The sequence below is a fragment of the Sylvia atricapilla genome, chromosome 11, assembly GCF_009819655.1.
Source record: "Sylvia atricapilla isolate bSylAtr1 chromosome 11, bSylAtr1.pri, whole genome shotgun sequence".
Classification (NCBI taxonomy): Eukaryota; Metazoa; Chordata; class Aves; order Passeriformes; family Sylviidae; genus Sylvia; species Sylvia atricapilla.
Window position 1 is genome coordinate 8,070,032 of NC_089150.1, and position 25,720 is coordinate 8,095,751.

Below are 25,720 nucleotides of genomic sequence, written 5' to 3' on the forward strand. Positions count from 1 at the left end.
ACCATGGGGAAGGAACAGAAATAGTCATCTTCCCTGCCCAAGTGCCTCAGGCGTTCTCTCCATCACACCAAACAAGGAGGTTCAACATCTCCCATCAAGATTTCTCTGGATTTACTGCAGGTACAAGACAGACCCTTGTGCTCCTTCAGGCATGTGGGAACTAAGAGCTTCATTACAATAATCTATGTACCACTGATAATAATGTATCAGTTTTTTACCACAATTGGCTTTATTTGCTCTGAATTCTTGTTCCCCAAAGACACATTAGATACTAAAACACATGACTGGTCTAAAACAAAATGGTTAACTCTAAATGACTGGATAATTTTCTTGTTGACAGTGAAACAGATGCAAACTACATAAAGTTAAACAGTAATGACTCTTCTGTAAAACTTCTAGTAGATGAATATAGATGCTGTTAATTGCTATTAATTCCAGCTCAGTTTTAATTGGTGGTGTAGGCAGTTGCAGTACTTTTCACCAAAAGTGCATCAAACTCAAGACATGCTCTGTTTCCTATTAACGTCATCTCTGGCAGAGCTGGGGGCGCACACAGACTGGAGGCATCTGTTACACACTCAACAGGGCACTGTGTGGTCCTCCCTTCAGAAGCCAGGGCACAGGGGTAGGCTGCTGAGGGAGAAAAAACAGGTTTCGATCTCACTGTGCCTCTTATTCTCTTTCAGCTCCACTGAGGATGCTGGAACACCTTTATTTTGCCTGTTGGGAACGTCAAGAGGACACAGCTGCTCTCAAATTTTCGTACCAGTAACAAAATATTTGGAAGCAGAGGGGAGAGTATTCATGCCTTTTTCTTTTCTTCTTCTCATCATGAGCAGGACCAGACACAGGCTAGTCCCAGCTCTACACAGTAATTTAAAATCAATATAATCACAGTGAACTTTGTCACCTCTGCTTCAGCTGAGTAGGTTTTTCATTCGTGTCTCTTGCCATCTTTCTCTCTGAAAATAAGTTCTTCAGTTTCTAGTCTGCCTTGAAATGAAATAAAGCCACCCTTGGCTTCAACACAGCACCTGAGCAGTCTCTCAGGACATGCAAGACACAGAGCAAACTTCCATCATCTGCACATTGCTACATTCAAACACAACGATTTCCATTAAATATTTAGGACTCAAATATTTATATCCAGTCAATTACATTGAACATTACTTATTCTCCAGGGAATTCTTGCTCTCCCTCAGCACAGAAGCAGGCACCAAAGTGCATTTCCTGTACTTAATAGCAACACAGTAACACCTATAAGGAAAATCATTCCCATTAGATGCAAAGACCCATTAGAAGCAAATATACACATTTAGTATAAAAAAAACCTGAAAGATCTTTTTGAGAGCCAGCATTAACAAATGCTCATCTCTGCCCCAAGAAGCTGAAAGTGTCAGCTCTGAGAGAGAGTAAAATATGCGTGGTGGAGAAAAGGTCAATGATGTAGGAGACCTTTTCCATAGCTGTACCTTCACTCTGGAATACAGGCAACTGGCAGGTCTGCCAGGCTTCAGAGTAATGCCCCAGGAATGGAGCTGTACCAGGAGTTCCCACCAGCAGATCACTGTTGTAGGTCCTGCTGGGAAGATTTACAGCTCGCATTTTGTACCAAAGAAATCACCAACTAGACTTTGCTAATCGTGTTATCATGCTCAGTAATTCATACAGCTCTCCCACAGCAAAACCTTTTTATTACAGAATTTCAAAAACCAATACTTGAATTTTAAACTTTAATATGAACTTACATTTTAAAACATTAAATTATCCAGTGAAGCGGACGTGAATGTGAAAAAAAGGCCATTTCCTCCATCATTTCATTAAATTTGAAAGTACTTATTTATTTTAATAAGTAGAGATGTCCATATGCCAGGAAATTAACATCAAAGAATGTTAAATATGCCCAGTATCACTTAAGAGTCTATGGAGCATTATGCATTTGCAGAAATAGCATAACTCAGCAAAACTACTCTCCCAGCAGTTACTTTTTATTACAGTTTCCAGTAGTACTTTGGGGAAAAAAAGCTGAAAACTCTGCACTCCTGCTCAAACTGAAATCCTAAGATGCAATGCTGAATGATGTGTTCAGGTGCCACACCACACCACCTTCTCTCATTTAAGGTCTTCTGCTAATGCCAAACAGATGGTTGCCTACAAATCCCTCTTCCAAGGGCTCCTGTGCAGACCTCCTCCATTGGCACATATGATCAGGGCATCAAATGGAAAAGCTGGTCTTGGACTATTTCCTATGAACAGTTATACTTCACTTAGCACAACAGGATAGAATTATGACTAATATTTTGATCACTTGAACCACCCAGACATTTTCCAGCCTTCAGAACCCATCTGCCGAACTCGCAGGGGCTTCCTCGCAGAAGCAGAACTTTACTGGCACACGTTCTGAAAAGCTACTTGTGAGCACTTGCCATTTTGAATAGGGGCCCATCATGGATTAGCCTAATTTCCTAAAGAAATAGGCTTATGTATTTGAGCCTTCTATTGCATCTGGGCTACCAAGTCCCCCTCTCTCTCACCACAACTTTCAAAGTACCTCTGACCCAATGTGAGAGACAGGGATGACCTTACAGATAGAGCACAGCCACTGGTTTAGTGATGCACAAGCCTTAACACGGGTAACAGTGGCACACAGCACAACTGGAGGCCATGAAATAAGCTCAGAGCTTCTTAGGCACTGGAGACTTTTCACAGGAATGTGAAGCACTTAACCGTTCACAGAGCTGCATGACTCTGGTGTTTTAACAGCAGAGAAAAGGAAGCTCTTGGTACCTCCTCCAGCTCATAGTCTTCACCTCATTACACTCTGCTTCAGTCATTGATGCATTTAACACCAAGCCACCTCTCAGATGACTTGCACAAATTTAAGGTAGAAGTAACTTTTCTGTGTTTGCACTGAGAGCAATTATGTCCTGCAGGCATCTGGGGAGCCTTTGTGCAATATAAGCATTAACTGAACTACATGCACTGAGCCCTTCTTTACAAAAGTCACATCCCATTCTCTGCAAACACCTTCACAGAGCAAATCCCCTTCCTCAGAGATCAGCATATGCTAATAGTGAATCACAAAGATGTGTCTCAATTTCATGTCTCCAGCAACAGAAATATAAATTAAAAACACAATTTGAAGTGCCACAGAAGCTTCCAAGTTAGAATCTATCTGAAAAGTTCATGTCATCTCTGGGTAGGAGCAGACAAGCATCTGGCATGTAAAATGGCTTTTCATACCCCAAGGGGCCAGAAGGCTCCAGCAGCAGCCTGAGCCACACCACCACACCTCGGGAGCAAGAGACAGCATGTAAAACTGAACATGAAGTGATCTAAACTCTCCATGACTCCACTGCTGTGCTACCTCGGGCTAAATCTTATTTCTGTACTTGGGAAATACATTCGCACAAACACAAAGCAAATCACATAAGTTTCACTTCTTCATCCTGAGCGCGTCCATTCAGCGGTTTGTTTGTCCAGGAGCTTGACACATGGGATGGGCCCCAGTGCTCAAGGTGATGTGAAATGCACCAGAGGGGCCCTGGGAGTCCCAACCCAGCACAGTGCAAAGCAAATGATCAACATTTAAGGGACTTCTGTCACCTCAGCTCCAGCTGTGAGTGTATTATGGGGAGTTGGGACACACAGGAAACATTTGTTTCACTGTTCCACATAAGGAAAGCAACAAGAAACTGCAGTCACATGCCAATACTCATTACTTTCAGGCATTCAATTGCAGGGATTTTTCCTCTTTTGCTCATTTCAGAGGGAATTTATACGCCAAGACAAGAAAATCTCACAAGAGAGTCAGAAATCAAGAACCCCATGTGGAAAGCTCCTCCTGAATTTTATGCCAGCTGCACAACTTAGATGTTGGCTTGAATGCTTCAATTTACATCCAGCTAAAACAAGCAGCGTGGGCCATCATCAGAGACCTCAGTTCAGCCACAGTGGGGTGATGTGAGACGTGGCACCCTGCCTCCCTGTGCCCTCCTGGCCTTTACAGCTGTGCTCACAGCATGAGCTTACCTCCCAGCAGCTGTGCCGCTGTGTAAGTGCCTGCATGGCTGTAACCCTACAGCAGCACACAGAAAACGTGCATGGAGTCAGACTGCATTCAAACAGGAGTGTAGGGGACAGCGTTTACTTCAGCCATGGCCAGAACTGACTGGCTCAGGTTAAACTCAGGAAATACTGTTTGGAAGAAAACAGGCAGGATGCAGATGGAGAAAGATAGAAGGTCTAATACTCATGGCAGCAGACTCCTTCAGTGGAGCATTTACTTGCTGGTCAAGTCTCAGATATTTTTAAAGGAGTTCTGTGCTCCAAAAGTATCTCACCCTACTGAGGGTTCAGCCACAAGGGCTCCATGAGTAAGCAACACCCACCAGCCCTTACCATGGCAGGTCAAGTGCCAGTCTTTGTATCTCTGCAACAGGGACAAAGGGTTCCTAATTCTTTACAAATGAAACCACTCATCTCGGTAATTATCCTGAAAATGTTATCAACCCACAGTCCCACATATCTCACAACTGGGCAGCGTAAAGAATTGGGAATGGGTGGGAGCACACACTTAGGAAACAGTCATGCAGGGTTCAGTTGAATTAAACCCACTTGCTTTTCTAGCTTTACAAAACCTGAAGCTTGATACTCAGGTTCTCAGTAAGGCTTGACATTATTTTTACACTGCAGAGCAATATACCTCTTGAATAAATCATTCCAGTGCCAATAGCCTCCCTCAGATGGAAAATCTACAGAGATGACCCTTAAAAGTTCAGAGGAGAGTTGAAAACATTTCCAGAAAATCACTCAAGTGCCGTTTAAAGATGTAATTTATATGCACAGCTCTGCACTCCCTTGCAAGATTTCATATTTATTTAATGTGACAAGTTAAAAGTGTGCCCATCCAACTTTTTGGGCACACGAAGCCTTAAAAAAAAACTTTGTAACTTAAAGCCAAATGTTCTGTGTATTGAATAGGAAAAGAATGCCATCTTCCTCAAACCCACTGGAAAAAAAAAAACCTGAAAGTATGAAAACAGATCAAGAGCTTCAACAAAGCACCAGCACAGGGAGAAATCAGGTTTGCTGATGAAGGAAGAATTAAGCTCCACAGCCTGATCACCTCCAGAAGACCTTCTGTGAGCTCAGGAGCTTCACAGCAGCTGTGCTACCAACCTGGTCTCCCCCAAAGGAGACAGTCTCCAAGGCAACCAGGGCCTCTTCAATTAGCACCTGATGAGGTGGGATGTGTGGCCTCAGAGGCAGAGCACAGCGCTGGGACTCCACTGAATTTCCCACTCTGCTGTGCATGGGATGTATCCAGGAGTTACTTACACTGCCCTGTCCCTCAGGCCCACTGTGCAAACACATCCACCTCTAACACTGCAAGGATCAGAACTCCTGCAGCTGCTGAGCACTCATTCTGCAGCACCAAAGCATCTAGAGGAGACTCTCCTTGATTCTTCCTGTCTCCAGCAGATGCATGAGTCTGACACAATAAACACATGGCACCTCTCTCCCACCGCAGACCTGCCCCACTCATCCTCCCCTGCAATGGAGCCCAGGTCAGCTCCTTGTGCAGGCAGGGGCTGCTTGTCAAGGGTCACAAGGATTACAAACCGTAAATCTGCAATACCACGTTCTGCAAGATGGAGACACTTTTTGAGAAAGGGGGGAAGATGGGGCAATTCCTGGGGCAGAGATGCTGAAAAGAAGATTATCCTCTGAGCAGTGACTGGAAAGATACAAAGAAGCCACATGACATAACAAAAATAATGGAAATAATTCTACATCTACTGCATCAACTGCAGTACTGGCCTGGCTCAGTCATTTCATACAAAGACTCTGCTTATATCCTGCAACTAGAATTCCGATTCATTCCTTGATTATTTCATGCTTGGACTATTGCAATAATGTTTGTGCCAAGCTACTTTTTTTTTTTTAATCCACACACTGCAAGACTATTCAGAGCTTCCGTGCTTGCTTTGTTTCTCACTGAAGTATCCTTGCTGTTCACATACTTTTTTCCTCACTGTTATTCTCCTATATGTGTTCAGTTACATATTAAATCAAGATTGGAACTTCAATGTATCACTGCAATCATTCAAGTACCTCAAAAAAAGAAGACTCCAACTTTCTGAGTATTCTCCAGTCTATTTGCTGAGCTTGTATCACAGCTGCTACCCAAATACTCCATCTTTCTTTTGCATGCTTAAAATATATGCATTTCACATGTTCTTATGTCTAAAGAACTTCAAATATTTTGTCCTGTTGCTTATTTCAGTGCCTAGAGATCAACTAAATTGACAACTTTTTGCTGCCCTTCAGCACATTCTCAGTCCTTTGAAACAGTGCACTGGTTGTTGTAATTCCAGAGGTTTTCCACAAATGTCCCAGTGTTCAAATTGAAAGAAAATGCAAGAAAAAACACAGTACATTTAAAGAAGTGAGAGGTCTCCCCTCCCCAGCTAAAGCAGCTCTTTGTGCTCCCTCATGTGAGGGGAGATTGCCACAGCTAGGACTGCAGCAGTGCAGAGTAAAAATACTTGTGATGCACTATCGGAACAACTGTATCTGAAGCGCTGAAGATTTCATCTAGCATCTGTTACTGTTATTTTTTACTCCTGTGCTGTGCTTGTTAAAAAAACCATGAAAGAGTGAAAGTTGAGGAGACTGGCTCCTTGCACATCTTATATTTCAGCCTCACAAAGCTGTTCATCTGCCAATGGCCTCTCTGGTAAAAAACAGTAAAGAAAAGAAATTCAGAACCACCAAAAATCAGAGATTTGCTTTAATGCACTTAAGCATGAAAACCAATCAAATTCTAGTGAAAACCTCGCCAAAAAAAAAAAAAAAAAAAAAAAAAGAATTTCACCATACCTGTATCCAACTTTTAAAAATCCAGTCAAGCATTTCAATGTAAACTGAATATACCGTGATTGACTATGACAGTACTTGGAATAAACTGTTAGCATGGCACACAAGAAAAGGTGGCAAGAGAGAGAGTAAACAGCATTAATGGTATTCAATAATTGAATAGTGTGTGTGTCTAAGTAGAAACTAAATTACTATCTGAGGTTTCCTTAGCAGATTATTTAGAAACTTGCCAATAGACAAACAAAGTAAATGACAAGACTCTCAATCAGGGCTGTGTTCCCCAGCAATATGGCTTAGTAAAAATGATACAGACTGCTCGGGCTGCTCCTGGCAAAGCTGGCTCCCCCCAGGGAACTCCTAATGGTAAATACACAACACAAGTGTGATTGTGAATTCCTTATTCTTGCTATGGTTAGGAAGATATATCCTGTTCTCTGGGATGGGAACGTGACAACTCATTTTTTCATTCTCAGAAGAGAAACAAAAGGGAGAGTTTTGTACTGGTTTCTTCACAGGGGGAGAATAGCTAAGGAAAGGTACAAGGCATTCTCCTTGACATGCTCTGAGTATGTGCACTCTGAGATGCAGCTTCTGCAGACACAGACCTGTCTCATGCACATCTGTACAGGGCCGTGGACATGAAGACTCCTGAACCAGAACCGTCAGAATAGAAACAATCAAAATATACAGATGGTAATTCCTGTTCATTCGAGAAAACACACAGCAGTTGCTTTAGCCATGCACATTCGAAATCAGGGTTCATGCTCAGACAGTAGCAGCAAACTCTGGAGCTATGGTTTCCTGTGTTCCCCTTATGAAAGAGTGTAGCATTGATTTCTGGAACAACTGTTTCACTAATAAGATGCATATGGAAACGAATGCCTTGCAGCTGGTTCCAGCAGGGTTCACTGAAGACTACTATTCATCTCCGATGAATGCAGATAAAATATTCAAAGCTCAGTTTACTGATCAGATATTAATGGGAATGTTTTTCCTACTTCTCTCAGCTTAACTCCTCTTTAGAAAGTCAGCTCAAAAGAGTGAGAAAGTAAGAGAGCCAGAACCTCCTCATTTTGACTATCCTGCATTTAAGGGAGATGAGTACTTTTACAGAGGAATGATAACTGAACACATGGTGTGCCAGAGTTTTGGTCAATATCAAGATTTATTATTCTGAAGGAGTGAAATACTGACCACAGCAAATAGCCCATTAGTTACCTCTCAGTTCAATAAGTCTTGATGCTTTCCTTACTATGTGCTGATTATTTCCTGTCCAATTCACATTAGCAGCTTATTTAATGAGAACAATCTAAGCAAAGAGACAAATTCACACATTTACAAAGGATATCGCCAAGTTACATTCCATCACAGTTAACACCATTTGCTGTTCTTTCAGGAAATAACCATTACCCATCATTCCTGTTTTAATGCCAGCAATTGCTTTTGAGAAGAACACTCAATTCTTACATTCACCACCGGTTATATTTTAAATAATAGCATCTTAAAGGACAGCAATAACTGCCTAAGTGTTGCAGGACAAAGCATTCACACTCTGATAGTGTCCACTAGCTTGACAGCATGGTCAAAGTTCCTGTTCTTAATGGACACCTTTCCCCACTCACAGGGTCATCTCTACCCTTGTAAAGCCTATTTTTCTTCTATTAACTTCTCTTAATGTTCACGGCAGCTGCACAGAATCTTGGAGATAAAGGATTCAACATTTTAGGCAGAAAAAACATCGGTAAGGACATGCACAAATAACAGAACCATCATAAGCAGCACTAATAATTTCACATAGAATATGAGACACTAAAGGTACAAAGAGGACAGAGATGCCTTGAATGCACCATAAGATTAAAGGGGAAAAACTGTATAAAGTTTTTTACACAGGATTCTCTTTACAAAGCCACAGTTAGATAAACATCTAAAAAGAACACATCTACATCCTCAGCGTCTGGTTTTTTGTTCTCTGAGAAGCCCAAATGGTTTTGATTACTCAAAAGAGTATTTCTTAAATGAGTCAGCTCACAACACTGAAGCTGATCAGCAGAACAGCCATCAAGGGAGGAGAGGACACCAGCACTGCCAGTGCCAGAGCCCCAGCTCAGCTGGGAAACTCCAGTGACAAAAGCACCATCGTTTGCAGTGTCCTGCCCCAGAACAGTGCAGACCCATTCCACACCACTAATCACAAAAATTAACACTGGGAGTAATTGGACATCCCATATCTTTTACCTGAAGACTCAAAAAGGAGCTTCCTGATTTGGGTAAGCCCTTTGCTACTTCTGGTTTTCCACAATCTCATGCAATTATTGTCACATTAATTTTACACAACAGCTTTTCAAAAGGACAGATATGAGTAGATACAGGTCCTCCACAGCTACCATCACTTAGGGTACAAGCATCTGCATCAGCATCTCACACTGTAATCTCCTCCTAAGGTCCTGACCCTGAAGCCACTCATTTTTTGGGCTACTGCAAGGCAAACTAGGGTCTGTTCAGATTACCAGCAAAGTGTTCTGAGCACTGACAGATGCAAAACTCGACACCAAGAGGCATCTTTAAATATCTGGAATATTATGCTCTGTGAAGAAGAACACGTTACACAAGAGAGGGTCAGTCAGAAAGCCCTGGATTCCAGTAGGTGTTTCAGTTGCATATTTCTGTAGGCTTTTGTTTCAAGCATTGTTTTGGTTTTTTGTCTAAAAACCAGTTTACATATTTACAAAAATATGTCCACACTGATGAAAAAGCCCCTGAACTGTTACCATCTGTCACTATGATGGGTGCTAGGAACATACTGAGTTCTGTGGCAATTACAAAGATGTGCTAAAAATCATTCCAAAGCTGTCCATTTGGTGGTCAGCCTAACAGAAAAGATGACTTCAAAATGCAAAGATTGCAGTGAAACACATTCACAAGAAGTAGGTTGTGGATCCTGACTGTGCTGTGCCTATTCCACATTTCTGCTGCACTAAAAGTAATGTGGCCAGTCCCAGTTTAGGAAGTCTTTGGCAAACCGTAAGACACAATCATGGAATAAATACTTTGCCAAAACATACATGAATGCACATGCACAGAGAATTCCCCCTAGAAATGTCATTTGAGCTTCTTAAAATCCTAAAAAGAACTTCTAGGAGATCTCAGTCTCTGCTCAGTCTTGCCGTTCCTATTTAAAGACAAACTAGTCTTCTGTTTTCAGCATTTGCTCACTTCTGAATTTGGTTTAAAGAACTGTTAGCAGAGACTTAACGAAGTTTCTTCTAAAGGGCTGATTGTGTTTCCTGCTGTCTGTTTGACAGAACCCATTCAAAATGGGCCTTCTTCATTTAATTATCTAGTCTTTACTTTTGCAAGTTTTATTTCTGAACTACAATAAATGTTATAGTCAGAATTGCATCTGTAGACAACAGGGTTATTTTACAAGGTCTAAAATCCTTTCCTTTCCAACCAGTGAAAGGAGGAGTGTGGTGCAGCTTTGTGCTCAAGGCACTGGAGTTCACAGGTTCCTGTGGCAGGCACCTTTAGGGATGTGGGTACCTTATACAAATGTTCCAGGGCAAGGGTTGTTCAACACCTGATCAATGAACCGAAGTTTCTCTTCTCTAAACTCTTGTGCCTGAGAGGATCAATATGATCAGGCAGCACAGGGTAATGCTATAGATTACTCATAAAACCAGGAAAATTCCTAATCTCCTGAGGTTAAACCAGCCCCTAGACCATTCACCCTCCACAAGAGCTTGGAGCAGCAGAAGGGTTTCCTACAGGCTACTGAGGAATTAATCCAAAAGCCCAGTATAGGACAGATACATCCTGTGGAAGATGGATATCTGAGGGCTCTCTGCAACACAGCTGTGCCCTTTTCCCACCCCCAAGCAGGAAAACCACAACTGGCCTCCTGCTTTTAGACCTCTCCACCCCCACCTCAGGATTTATTACAGAAATCTTAAGCCCAAAAATACAAAAGCTCTGCAAGCAGGCAGGCACAGCCATAAAAAGAGAGAGGCCTGTGCTGCTGTAAATCAGTTCTGCTCAGCTGAGATCAGTATAAAGCCATAGCCCAGCCTAATACACATGGTCTGTGCTGGGGCTCAGCAGAAGCTGTCCACTGACGGCTGTCAGGAGCTATCCTGGTCTTGTTTATTCCCCTTGGCCAAGTCCCTTAGAAGAAACTCCAGACTCACCAGCCCTCAGCCCAGCAGAGCCTCCTTCCCTGCCCAGAATTGCTGAGGCTGGGCCAGCAGCTGTTGTACAGATAACTGGAGGGGAGCTGGGCTGACCATCTGAGGATAGGGAAAGGAAGCAGCCTACCAGATAATGTCTGTAAAAGAGCCTGGAAACCACTGACACAGGCTAATTGCTTACTGCAGAGCGAAGTTTCCCCTCTCTGCAGGCTCATTTTGATGTAAACTTCCTAGGCATGTCCAAAACCCTACCCACAGGACAAACGTTAGTACATAAACTGCTTAGCCAAGCCCTGCTCAGGGTTCCTGGGAAATATTCCGGGGAATGAGGAAGCAAGGAGAAAGAAACAAGATAACATGATCATCCTCCTCACTGTGCTCAGCTAGAAACTAACATCTGCCTGGCATCTGGGCTCTGCCACCCACCATTTATTCCCACTTTCAACCTAAACACAAAAGCTCAGCATTTTCATTACTTCTGGTCCCCTCAGTGAGCAAATATGGGCAAAATGGCATCAGAGGCTGAACTGGCTGAAAATCAAAAGTGGTCATTTGTCCTACATTACTAAAATGTTTAGATTTATTTTACTTGCCTGACCCCATTTGCAAACGAGGTAGATTGTATTTTGAGATCTAAATAGAGATAACTTGTGTATATTGATGGAAAAAACCTCTACACTTAGCTATAATCATTCATTCCCAATGAAATAAATGGTCTGGATAAAAGAGGGGTGTTGGCAGTCAAAAAGTAGCTGTTGCATATTTATCTGGTGTCAGCATTCAGACCTCTAAGAAAGTAATGTTTTTCCTTCAGCTAAAACTAGCCCTGCACAACAACCCTCTTGGACAAGCAACAAAAGTCTGAAACATATCTCAGATCCTCCAGAAAAGCACACACAAATTCATTATAATACTTGAAATCTTCATAAAAACTTATTACATATTGGGTATCTTCCACAGAGTCAATATAGCTCTTAGCATCATTTCTAGAACACAGCAACCAGCAAATCAAAAGAAATCGTTCTGAAGTGTATTTTTATTTGTGATATTTCAAAACTGTGCAGGTTCATGAGTTCATCCATAAGACTTTACGAAAGCAGTGGGACAAACAATAAAATACACTTCCAGTATCTTTTTCAGCACCACACACCCTGGTTTGATGCACTGACAAGTCTCACTGCCATTACATATTACCATAAAAATGCATGCACAGAAACAAATAAGTGTATAACTTCTGGAGTGTTTGTTATTTGTTTGGTTGTTTTTTGGTGCCTTTTGTGTGGTTTTGTTTTCTTTTTAAATCTGTATATATATATATATATATATATATATATATATATATATATGATGCTTACAGTCTTCCTAGAAGGCCCAATTGGTAAGCAAATGGTGAGATTTTGGAATGTACTGATTGGACCAGAAGAGCAAAGAGAAGTTTAGGTGAATGCCTGACCAAGGGTATGTCGAGACACTAAAGATTGAGAGAAGGAGGAGAATAATAAAGCAAATTCTGCAGGTAAATGGCAGAAATGCAAGAAAGGCAGGCACATGTACAGCGGGAATTTGTGAAGAAGGCAGAAGAAAATACACTGTAAAACTAATTTAAACTGAGCACAGTAGTAATAAAAAGCAAGTAAACAATTTGATTCTGAAGACATTTCATGTTTTAGTGCTCTGAAGAAGACTCACTCACCCGAGTATGCCCAGTAAGGATCCCCTGAAGCCTTTCTCCTCCGGATCTGCACAGAACTCCCATGTCTGTTCTCATGCAGAGAGCCCACATAACCTTCAGTCAGAGCTGGGAAGAAAAGAAGCAGGAATCGTTAAGAAAGTGGTATTGGCTCCCTGGAGTTTACAGAGTGAACTTTGCTGAGCAGAGACTACAAACTGGGTATGCTTAAAAGAATTTAACAGGCATGTTCCTGAAACCTCCTCCCATCCAAAGGAGAAACCAGGACTCACTGATGCCAATATTCTGGTCTGGAAGTCTGTGTAACTCCAGTAATTTCCACAAGGAAATTTAGATATACACAAACAAGCAATATGAGCCTTGACATGTGACCAAACTTTCTCTTTCTAGACCTGGAAGATAAGTTTATTTTGCCAGTGACTACCAAACTTTGTCAAAACACCCAGTGTGCCATACCAGTGACTTACAGCATGAAAGGGAGAGGACACGAATGGAATAATCTTTGTAAAACTCCACAAGCTAGAAGGTGTTAAACTCAAGTAAACCAGAAAAAAACCCCACATCCTACATTCCATCCCAGAATTTTTTCTTTTATACCTCCATTAATTTTTATTTTTTCTTTTGTAAAGGAATGAATTGCTTCCATAAGCATATGCGGTATTTGGGCTTTTTATATGCACATTTGGCTTATTGTTTCTATGCATCTGATTGAACCAAAGTGGAGGTGTGTAAATTCACAAACGTCAGTAGAAACTCTGTAATAAATTCAACTCCATTTCTCAGAGCACCATAATAAATGCACACAAACAAAAACCACCTTAGATCCATAGACATGGACTGTGAGGAACAAGTATGCACCAAATGGCTTTATGGAAATTTATGCCCAACTTCTCCCAAACCACTTATTTGATCAGTAAGAAACTAGCTGAATAATTCAAATTAAAGCTTCAGAAAACCCCATAATGCAGTGCTACCAGTATGCAGTCACCAAGTGCTGCATTCCCTTCTATTCCCAGGCCAATTACAGCTGGGCTGGAGAGAAGCCTGTAACAGGACTTTATTGAACATCATGCACCAGTAACTCAGAATTTGCCTTTCTTTCCCTTTGGAAAAGCTTCTGGGAGGCTCCACACTTGCACCACAGTAGGAGGGAGCCTGCTGTGCCTGAGGTTATCCATGAATGCTACACAGCTCTGCGGACAACCTTCCGTCTGCAGTGTGGATTTCTGCACGTTTTGGAATCCTGAACTGGTAGGAAAAGTTGTGCAGTTTCAGGAAAGGCAAGTACAGGTTTGCCCCTGCCAAATCTTCTCTTGTGAGAGCAAAGGTACTAATTGTGCCGTTTGAATGAGTTTTCCAGATTCCTTGGCAACTTTCTAAATGTTAATTCACCCTAGGCTGCGAACTAGAAACACTGGAACACATCATGGTACGAGGATTTGTAGGCAACATGACCTCACATACCTTGTTTTCCTCTCTAAAACACTAAATTAAACATTTTCAATTTCTTTTTTTTTTCCTTATTATTTACTTTTACATGTCTACATAGTTGGGAGGCAACAGGCATTCATTTAAACAGGAAAGAACGGGTGTGGGATGTGGAGACCCAAAAATTCTTGGCAAAAAAACCACAAAACTGAACAAAGATAAGAGACCATGAAAATCCTGAGGAAGAGAACAATGAAATAGCCTGGGCAGATGTCTGGAAAGGCTATGAGAAAAAAATGGCCCATTTATTCACTTAAAAATCTCATGTGCTGGCAAATACACCTAAAGCCTCTCCTTGTTACAAAACGAAAGACAGCAGTTTTCTCCTTTCTCTGCAGAGAAGGCAAGTAATTGTGGGGTTTTTGTTGCTGAAAAAGTCAGAACCCTTCAGGCAGGAGGAAGATTGGACACTGCCTCCTCCAAAGAACAAGGTGCTCCTGCAGGTGCTCAGCAAGCCCTCCTGTGTGCCTTTACATCCAGAGAAAGGCGCTGACTCTAAATAATCTATATTTGTTGAAGGCACAGGGGCTCTGGGTCAGTGCAAAACATCTAGGGTTGTAAACACCTTTGTACTTCTAGCTGCAGCCATCAAAAAGCCTCACGGCAACCATGGTATGGCCATGAATCATACCACTGATTTTCAGTGTCTTCTGTGCAGAAAATTAAATTATGCAAATCCAAGCCTTTATGAATGCCTAGTTTTAATACGAAATTGAACATTTGCTTCAGTCAGCATCTTATTCATGCAATTAAAAACCTGACATTCTTATGAAAATATGCAGTTTTATTTTTTTGCATAGATACTTAATAGATTTGTGCACTTAGCTGTATTTATGAAAGGTGAAGAGACATGCTGTACACAAATTTATTTCCACCATAAAAGATGTTACAAACCAGGAGGGGCTCAAGTACTTCACAAGAGAACTATGGGAAGAGACTTGCTGGTTGCTAAATAGCTTCTGTAGGACTGAAGAAGAAACAAATTGGCACATCCTGTTCTAAATAAAATCCTGCACACTGCTAGATAGCCCAACATTACTGTCAATAATCCCCTTAGAAACATGCAGTAATTCAATAGTCATCAGCAGTTTAGAGAGGACATACACTTATTGGGTAGCTGCAGAAACTCTGGCAACAGGATGATAGCTCAGGATCTCTGGCCATGCTGTGAACTGTGTCAGGCTCTTGCAAACATGCCACAACACCACTTTGCTCCCCTCAGCCTGTTCGCAGTACAGCCAGGCATCTCCTCATGAGGCCACAGAAACACCCCAAGTATTGGTGTGTCAGTGAACAAACAGATATTGTTGGCCATATCTCATACTGCTAAAGTCATCAGAAAATCAAGACTCAATCTTGTGGCGATTCTGTTCTTTGGTGTCAACTGGGGTCAGTGGACTCTCATCCTCGAGAGGTACAAGGTACAGAGCATACAGTGGCTTTTCAGATAAAAGTCTGGAAGAGCCAAAGCATTCAAATCAAGTTCTTTCAAAAAAAGGAAGTGCTTCATACATCAGAACAACCTTATGTTTCCGGTAGAATCACAACCTTTTCCAGATTTGGGGGAAGGGGGGGAAGTGAGGGAAGTGGGGATATACCTTCTGACCAAAACAACACCAATGAAAGTTTAAGTTTTCAAGAAAATATTTAGGTTACATTAGCACCAATCCCTACAGGATTCCAAAAGTCTTTTTTCAGCTGGGAGACAGTTACCAGCTCCAGAACAGGGAGCAGCCGAGTGGTTTCCTGCTCCATTCCTGCAGAGCTGGATGCTGGAGAAAAGCCAGCAATTAGACAGGCTGGTCTGACATGGAGCAGAGAAGAGAGGCTCCTCTCTTCTGGGAACCCTGCAAAAGTTGGGGAAGTGGAAATCGGGACAATAGGAGGGGCAGGAACACGCTCTAGGAAGGCTCAACGTGGAGCAGCCAAATTAGAGGGGTGGAATAGAGGCAGAGAGAGCAGGAGGGAGAGATGAAGAGAAGGCACAGCAGAAGCCCTTGCCTTGCAAGGTTTCCTTTGATCCATCATGCCAGTGGTGATGGCAGAGGAGAAAGGAACACCATAATCTATGGTCTGAGGCTTGCAGATAGGCGATGAAAAGAGAAAGGGAGCGATTGCACACTCAGATACACAAGCGTGAAATTAAATCCTGAGCAACTCCCCTGGCTGCCAGTGCGGCATCGGGGTCTGCCGAGCAGAACACCCGCAGCCCGTGGAGCTGTGCTGGGCCCTGCAGACCTGCTTCTTCCTGCAAGGAGCAGAGGATCCTTCAGAGCCAGCACAGAGAAATCTCTTACACACAATTTCATATAATTCTGAGCGGCACTGAACGCTACATGATTTTCGATGATGTGCTAAATGAATCAGCCCGGGCCCCAGATCTGCAGACGGCAAAGGCAATGCAATGCTGGCTTCACTCAGCATCCTGAGCAGCTCTCCATTCACTCTGTCTCAACATATTAACTTTCCAATAAAAATTATTTGATAAGTGCCCTCAAAGGTACCATAAGGTAATTCCTGCCTGAGTACCTTCCTGCTATTCATAGCTCACATGAAAACACAAAATTTTATCCCCAATCTACCTTAAATATAAAGCTATTGCACTATTCAGAGAGATTATACCCTCGGCATTAGTGTTTAAAAGGTATCAAGCTATCAGCTATAAAAGAAAAATCCTTTAAGATCGATACGTTATGTCTGAATGGTGAAATCATTAGTTATAATGGGAGATTAACTAGATTGTGTGCCACACTCACATTCTTTTGTGCCTTCTTTGAAGACAAGGGTTGCACACAAATCTGTTTTCAGCTGTTGCTATTAAAATGGGACAAATTCAAAGGTACACACTTTGCCCACCTCATAATCATTCTGACTTGCCACCGTGGACTACAGTAGCAGCAGAATCACAGTTTTATTCCTAGTCCCTGATGTGTATGAACTTCTTAACTGCGTAGTTCAACACGGAGCTGCAAGCCAGCCTTTGGAGACAGAGCCGTGACTAGTGCAGTCTGGAGTAGTGTCACACTATGAGAACACTTAAAGCACGGGAGTTAAAGAAAAGATCTTGTTAGTGTGTAACAAAAAAAAGCATTAAATCATAAGGAATTCTAGCAATTAGCTCTGTATCAAATCAATGCCAGCAGAAAAGCAACTTTTCAAAACGAAGAAAACCATTCTTTTCTTGAAGACTGCACAGCACTGCATTTTAAAAAGGCACAAAAGCACAGAGACATTACTTGAAGGGCTTTTATACCATCTCTTAAATGGAGATAAAGAGATGAGTGATCCAAGACACCCATCTGCAAGCCTAAAGCTTCATGCAAGCCTCACCAGAAAAAAGCAGCACCTTTATCTAGGTGCCTTCACTGTATTTTAATTGGACTGTGCTGAAGAGAAGCAGGTAAGCTGGAGACATTGCAATGCTATGCACTGTTACACACACTCTGCTGAAACAAGTTCAGGCTTCCAGACAATTTCTTAGAATAAATGTTGCCAAATGAGCCGGAAGGAAAAAAGAAAGGAGAGGGGAGGAAACTGATAAATTTATAATATTGGACAATTAAAATATTTTGCACAATTAGTAAAAATAATAATTAAATTAATCTCCCTAGGCTCTTTCATGGTCAAATTCCTAAACATAACTAGGCTATTTGCCTTAAATATTTTACCACCCTTTGACAGCAAATAAATCTAGAAATATTTCAGGCACAGCTAATCCATTTTGATAGTGCATTACTTTGAAACGGACTTTCAGACACGGATCTCCATATTTTGCAGATTATTTTATATCTTGCCAAAGAGGGATGGAAGTTACAACAATATATATTGGTCAGACAGCATCAACAAATTATATTCTGAATGAGACTTCATCCTATGATAATGCTGCAGAGATTTCTTCCAATTATCAGATAAAAGCCAGAATCTGCTCTCCTATGAACACACAGGCTATTTTCACAGCTTTCCATTAATGAAATATGGGAATTAAAAATGACGAGTTTCTCGCAATTTAAGTGAAATAACAGACACCCAGATGTTACATCTGCCAAGAGACATATGTCCCTTTCCCAGATGACAGTCACCCAGACAGCCCCTTAATTCCTGTGTGAGTGGAATCCACAGGTCTGTTCATAAAACTGACACAGAGACTTTTCACACCATTCATCCTCTGTTGTTCATGTGTCTGATAGATGATGTGGTAACAGCACAAATCCTAAGAACAAGAACATAAATGCAGAGCACAGCAGGCCTCTACAGGAACTAACCAGCAGAATGCAATTTGAAGATGAAAAATAGTCCAAGGAACTATTCCAATCCCGTCAAACTAAAGGGATTAAATTAACTAGCAGAATTAAAAGCCCTTATGCCAAACATGAATACAGCAGTCACTAGGTGTGACCCTTGCTAACCCGTTGTGTTCAACGCCATGAATTAAATGCAGTGCAATTTTCTAATACACAACATAATGCAAGTCCCAGAGCAGCAGAGCTGGTGTGGACAAGCAATGGAGAAGAGATTTACAACACAATCTTTTTTCCTTGTATTACAAGGGATGGTGCTTAAGGGTGACAGAAAGTCTCCTCCATCAGATGCCAAACCAGCCCTTGGGCACACACTGTGCAGTGATGCCCAGTGCCATCAGCCACTCTCCCCCAGAGCAGATGCCCTCCCAAGGAGAAGCAAACCAGCTTCTTCAGCCACGAGTTCCCACGGCTCTGCTCTCAGCCTGCCTGGCTTTATAAGTGAGATGAGCAAAGCTCATTAGCAAGATAGCGAGGCAAGTTCAAGTTGCATTAATGATGCTCCATTAAGGGGACTCAGAAAAAGAAGCTTGGGAGACCAGGAAGAGACAGATGCTGCTGGATGATTAGAAAGGGCTTGATTTTGCATTTTCATGGCTTACACTTTGCTCACATCAGCTGGGCAAGATGCGACATAGCTGGTAAATTTGGACCACTGATGTCGACCAGCATCACCTGCAGCACTTGTGCTTGGAATAAGCAGTCAGCCAGATAACAAACAGTGCCAACAATTTCCACCCCAAGATAAAAACCACACAAAATAAACCAAATGCAACATTGCTCCTTCCAAGAGGACGGTGCCCTGCAGCAAAGCTTCTGCTAGAGAACTTGCAGAATACCCTGAGACTAAGGGTCCTGTGGAACACGGGCTCCCATCTACCCATGTGTGAGCTACATGTAATGAAAAAAGAATCAAACAAAACGGTCTGGTATTTTTTCCCCCTGAAGAAAGGGGAGAAAAAATAGCCCAGACAACTGCAGTGCTCCTCCAGGAAGGAGGGTCTGCTGTTCATGTCACACTGCAACAGCTGAAGAAATGAAGTCTGAGCACCCCAGGAACACTCATCTCCCAACTCTGGGAACTGCAGACACATCAAAACCAGCTGTTTGTAAAACCCTTATTCCACCAAACTTCTCTAACACTTCCCAGAGAATACAGAAGGCAGAAATACACTCCATTTACCTTTAAGACAAAGTTTTCAAACAGACTGGTACTCTAGGCATCTAAGCTGAGATACCTTAAAGAAGACTAAAGCACATTATATTCTAAAACCTGGAGTCCTTTTAGACACTTCTGATTGTGGCAGTCAGACAGAAAAATAATTGGGAGCACCTGAAAACTCTGTAACCTTAAAAACTCTTGGTCTGTGCATCTTTCACAGTCCCTCAGACTCCTGTTAACCATCATTATCTGCATTTCTTAAACGGAGGAATCCTCATCCTTGTTCATTGTCTCTCCCCACTGCACTGCACAAGGGTCCTGTCACCTCTGAATTTTACTTGTAGCAATGAGTGATGCAAACACAGAAATAAAACTCCAGAGCAGAAGTTCATATGCAAGGCTGACCTCCACAGGGAAGCTGATGCTGTCTCAGCCAGTACTGACAGGACCACAGGAGGTACTTGGGAGAAAAGAGAGAAATTCAATTCTCCAGTACCCTGAGTAGCCTGGTCAGAGTGAGCTGAGGCAACAAAAACCCAGATATGGGGGTAAAGTCACTGCTCACACAGCCAGCTCCAGCATCTCTGCACTGTTTCCCCAAGGACAAGCTTGAAGCCAAGCTTGGAACAAGCTGGAATTCAGTATATTTGTGCAGAAGAGACTTGAATCCATCAGCGCAGGCACTCTGAGAAGGGACTGCTTTGATCTTTTCATTCATGGCATGGTTTATCTGGGAAATGTATAAACCACACGTGTGTAATGGAGTTTGTACAATGCATTAACAGTGGCAAAAGGCAGCTTTATTTCACTTCTTGCCTTTTTGCATGTACCCAAACTTTAAGGGTTTTGCAACAGAAATTGCCATGGCCAGAACGTCTCACTCGAATTCTCACATCATCAGGTGCTGCAGCATGCTCGGTGTTAAAAGAGCACTTTTTGAATAGCAAATAAACGTGACCTTAATGGAGTATTCTGCACTTTCAGTGCCTTGCTTAATGCAGAATCATACCATTATCATTTCACTAAATCCAGCAGTACTCACAAAAACACACAAACTTATGCAAAATCAGCAGTTCCACCTCTCTGCTCTAGAAATAATTCGCTTGTATCGACTGCCAGCATTCGTGGCAGTACAGCCTTATTACATTTTCAAAATGGATTCTCCTAAGTACATGAAGTATCTTGGTAAAAAAAAAAAAATACTAGACTCATCCAAAGAAGCACAGCAAGGACCGTGGGACACAGACCTGCTTTGTGCATGACTTCTGTCCACCCACTGCCATCCTTCCAGACATATTCCTGCCTCCCTGTAGGCAGCCTATAATTTCATTTCTCATCCCATCATCCCATTAAAACCCTCTTTGCATTCCAACAGTAGAGACAAACATCTGTCTCCAAACCAGGGTGTTTGCTAAACTTATGCAGAGTCCCCAGAGGACAAGTGTTGTGCAAGAGCTTCCCCTCTGCACTCCCTGCTCCCAGGGCTCACGGATCTCACTCCAAGGCAGCCCTCCAAATTCACCCTCCTCTAACTCTGAAGGAGCAGCACACCCAGCATTCATCCAGCAGAAAATGCAGGGCACAGTGCTGATTTCAGTCCCTTGGGGAACACTGAGGCTCTTTATGAAGCCAACAGAGCTGCTCCACTGCATGACATGAGATCAAACATGCCCCATTATCAAGTTTTCACAGACAGGGGCTCGTCATCTAATAAGAATCCCTCATTCTTTATACAAAATGATTTTTTTAACCTGTGTCCTTTGGCCCATTTAACAATTTATCGACTGTGGGAAATAAAGTGAGGCCACATCAATCTCTTCCTGGTTATTTGGTTCCGGCTCTCAAATTAATGCTGAAGGTGGAAAGCTCAATAAAGAACTATTTAAGAAAAGAAAGGAGGAATGCTCTAGTCCCACTGTGAGATGCCTTCCTCTCAGTTTGCAGTCAGGTCTTGCCACCTGCAGCGGCACAATCTCCTGGAGGAAAGATGGAAGAGCATAAATGTGCATGCTCCCCTGGACTGAGCAGAAATAACCTGAGATTTGTACCATTCTGTGCTGAAACAGATCAGTAGTGCCCAGGTAGCCAGATTTAGTGCCTCCAGCATGTGACAGCAATTCCAGCCAGATCCATAAAAATTATTTTGGTATCAAACTTAAAAGCTGAGTAGAACCAAGCAAGCAAACATTCGTTTTTATTTGTGTAAAAATGTATTTAATTTGGCTTATGATCTACAAAACAAAGTTTTTAGTATTTTTTTTTATGCTGACAGCTTGTACTACATACAGATTTTGTAGCAAAGGGTTTCATCCACACTTATTTCCCAAAATATAAATCTAAAGTGTAAACTGCCATAAATAAAGGGGTTTTTTTAATGCAGACTGAACAACTTGTTAGTCTGGGATTTATGCCCCAAAAACATGACCCACCATTCTGAGAACTCTCTCCTTTCCTTGCAAATAAGTTGCACTGTTCAAAAGGAGAAAACACTAAGTACTAAAGAGCTGATCTGTGTGAATCAAACTTCCATCTTGGCTTTTCAGTTTTTACACCCAGGCAAGACTTTTTTCTGGAAATTTCCCAACAGGAAGGTCTGGTGCTGTTTAGAATCCCGAACTAATACTTGGTTCATTGGTCATTTGTCTCCAGAGAATCCAACAAAAAAATCTTGACATAGAACCTCATACTACAAAGAGCGAGAGAATTAAGGCCTTTGGAAGGAAGAAAAAAAAAAACCCAAAACCAACAAAACCCAACTCCAAACCAACCAACCAACAAAAAAAAACCACATAAGAAAACCCCACAAAAAACAAACACAAAACCTCCACAAAACCAAAAACAAACAAACAACCAAACAAAAGCAGTAACAGAGCTCAGATGAAGTGAGCAGCCCAAAACTCCCAGCAGCGGTGCTCACTTTGTAATGATAGAAAGGGCACAGGGTCACTGTTCTTTCCAGTCCAGCCAACTGGAGCATCTGGAGGACAAAGCTAACCCCACACTCCATAAATGTAAATGATGCTAAACCAAGAGGAGGAGAAGCAGCAAGAATGTCTCAAAAATATTCAGCTGCCTGGCAAGCTCAGCGAAATGGGCTGATGTAAGTGAGACATTCCACTGAAGATAAATGTAAGGCTATGCAGTGGGGGAGAAATAATAATCAGTGCAGGAATGAAGTGAGAGAGTGCTGTTTAGAAAGCAGTAATGCAGAAAGACTCGAGTATTAGGGTGGATAATGAATTAGATTAAAGTTCATGCTGCAATACCACTGCAGAAAAAGACAATTGCTATCCTGGGCCACATGCACAGAGATACTGGAAGCAATAATTCAGTTTTAGACAGTTTTTGGCAAGCCTGTCACTGCAGTGCCACATGCTGTTTGAGGCCTATTACTCAAAAAAAGAGTAAAATTCATTTTTAGCAAAAAATCTAAGACCTGGGGCAGGGGAGGGCGGGACCCATGGGATGTGGGGATGACACATGACACATGATATGAATCAAAGCACCTTTTACACCAACCTTGTTCTCTCCTGTTCCGTTCTGGCTGGGGCAGCCTCAGCCCAGGCTGCTCAGCATCACCCTCTCCAGTCTCCAATGCCCCACTCCACCCTCCACCTCCTTGTTTAATACATCAATTTTCATAACAAGCCTCATAAAGAGCTGGATTTTAGAGTGCTCAGAAATGGTGATCTTCAGGCAAGAAGTGCTCTCACAGCACAAGAGTGAAAGAGGAGGAGATGAAGAGCTCCGTAAGGAACAAAGGGACGCTTTCACCTTCTGCCAGCCCGGGGGGACCCCAATGAGCACCACGACAGGTTTGAGAGGAGGAGCTCAGTGCACACAAGTGCTGGGAACAACACACGCTTCTCTTCTCGCTGGAGTGTCACTGCAGATCAGCTGTGGCTGAGAGCAGAGCCCATGGCCTCAGGGGACAGGGACACAGCATTGCCCATGGCCTCACAGGACAGGGACACAGCATTGCCACCACCCTCAGGGGACAGGGACACAGCATTGCCCATGGCCTCAGGGGACAGGGACACAGCATTGCCCATGGCCTCACAGGACAGGGACACAGCACTGCCACCACCCTCAGCAGGACAGGGACACAGCACTGCCCATGGCCTCAGGGGACAGGGACACAGCATTGCCCATGGCCTCAGGGGACAGGGACACAGCATTGCCACCACCCTCACAGGACAGGGACACAGCATTGCCACCACCCTCAGGGGACAGGGACACAGCACTGCCCATGGCCTCAGGGGACAGGGACACAGCATTGCCACCACCCTCAGGGGACAGGGACACAGCATTGCCACCACCCTCAGGGGACAGGGACACAGCATTGCCCATGGCCTCAGGGGACAGGGACACAGCACTGCCACCACCCTCAGCAGGTCCCACACTGCCAGGACAGGGACACACAGCATGTCCCAGCACCCTCAGCAGGACAGGGACACACAGCATGTCCCAGCACCCTCACAGGCCAGCAGGAGACACCTCAGCCCTGGCACGGGTGGACAACAGCCAAGAGCTGCAGGCTCCATGTGCAGGCTGTGGCTCCCAGGGAGGCACAGGAACAGGAGCAGGAGCTTTCTCCCTTCCCACCGCAGCCACTGTGACACTCCCATCTCCGCGCTACCAATCCCACAGTCATTACCAGCACTTCAATTACTGACAAACACAACAAAGGCGCCGTGCCTCCAAAGGCCAGAGAGCTCCGGTGTGCAGCCCGCAGCCTGACAAATGGAATTGCTTTTGTAAGGATCGTAAGAATCTTCCTGAAGACTGCAGCCCACCTGCAGGAAACAAGGCTGTTGGCTGCTGCAGGTTTCTCACTTCCCAAGCAGATTGCTTGGCTATTTAATTACAATACAGCTTTGTACTTAGTCCCCACTTGACTCAGAAAGCCCCAGAATGGTCCTCAATACCCACAGAAAGTTTAATTACTCAAGAAAATAACTCCCCCCGGGCGAGTTAATTCCAAAGAGTGCACGTGTTCCACAGTTGTTATTTCTGTGTTTTATGTTTCCTTTATGCTTTCACTGTGAACTGTAAGAATATTCCATCTCCCAGATAGCCGGTGTCAGTGCTGAAAAACAGGTTCACCCTTTTATGCAATACTTAAAAAGATTTCTTCATGGCCATCTTCTGTGTTCTAGTTTGTTAACAAAAAGGAGATATTCATATCAAAGCAGATATTCTCTCTCTTACTCTAAGCAATTTAAAAATACATTAAAATAAGGAAATAAGTTTTAAAATAACAAAAGCATTAAATATTGACAACATGTCAGTGTTTGCTCTGTGACAACATTCCTCCTCCTATCCATGACAAGGATCAGCAAAGCTGCATGTTACAACTACAGAGAACTTCTATCAATACTGCACAGACTATCAAAAATGAGTTTTCCTCAAAAAAGCTGCTCACCATTAAATATGGTTTTATTGCTATTCTCCATACACACCACAGTCTTTGCTAGAGAAATCAGAAGTCAGTCTATTCATAAGAAAACCTCTTGTTGTCTTTCTTTTTTTAACCCCCAATTCATATTTTGTAAACAAGAAGCTGAAAGCAATCAGTTCCAGTCAGGCTTTTCAGCTTTGGATTTAAATCCTTTCATGACTTCTGCAAAACATGCATCAAAATTTCAGGGAGGGGGAGGAAGAGGACTCTTGACATTGTAATTTTCTCTGATGAACAAACTGATGTATTACAAAGAGGCATCCACATACCCAAGCTACTTGCCAAGTGACAACCAAATCCGGTTTGAACACAGGATGTGAAATAGCTATAAAAAAAGTAGCAATGATCAGAAAATATCATCTACACTATGTGATTAGATGTAAAGGTGCAGGAAATATGAAGACTGATGTAGAACACACTTGGCAACTGATATGTTCCATCTGAATGCAGCATCTACAAAGATCATCTTTGCTCACACGGACTGTATCTCTCTGTTTACTGCACTGCTCTGATGGGAAATAAAAGATACAAACACCAGATAAGAAGTTAGTATAA

General features: G+C 42.7%; 1 protein-coding gene across 1 annotated transcript in view; it reads right to left on the reverse strand.

Annotated features, from left to right (window-relative positions):
• PTPRG (protein tyrosine phosphatase receptor type G) overlaps positions 1 to 25,720 on the reverse strand; it is a 394,882-nt gene that overhangs the window by 295,143 nt on the left and 74,019 nt on the right. Inside the window, exon 2 of the mRNA XM_066326515.1 lies at positions 12,760 to 12,864. Coding sequence (XP_066182612.1) covers positions 12,760 to 12,864 — 105 coding nt within the window. The remainder of the gene's footprint in view (positions 1 to 12,759; positions 12,865 to 25,720) is intronic.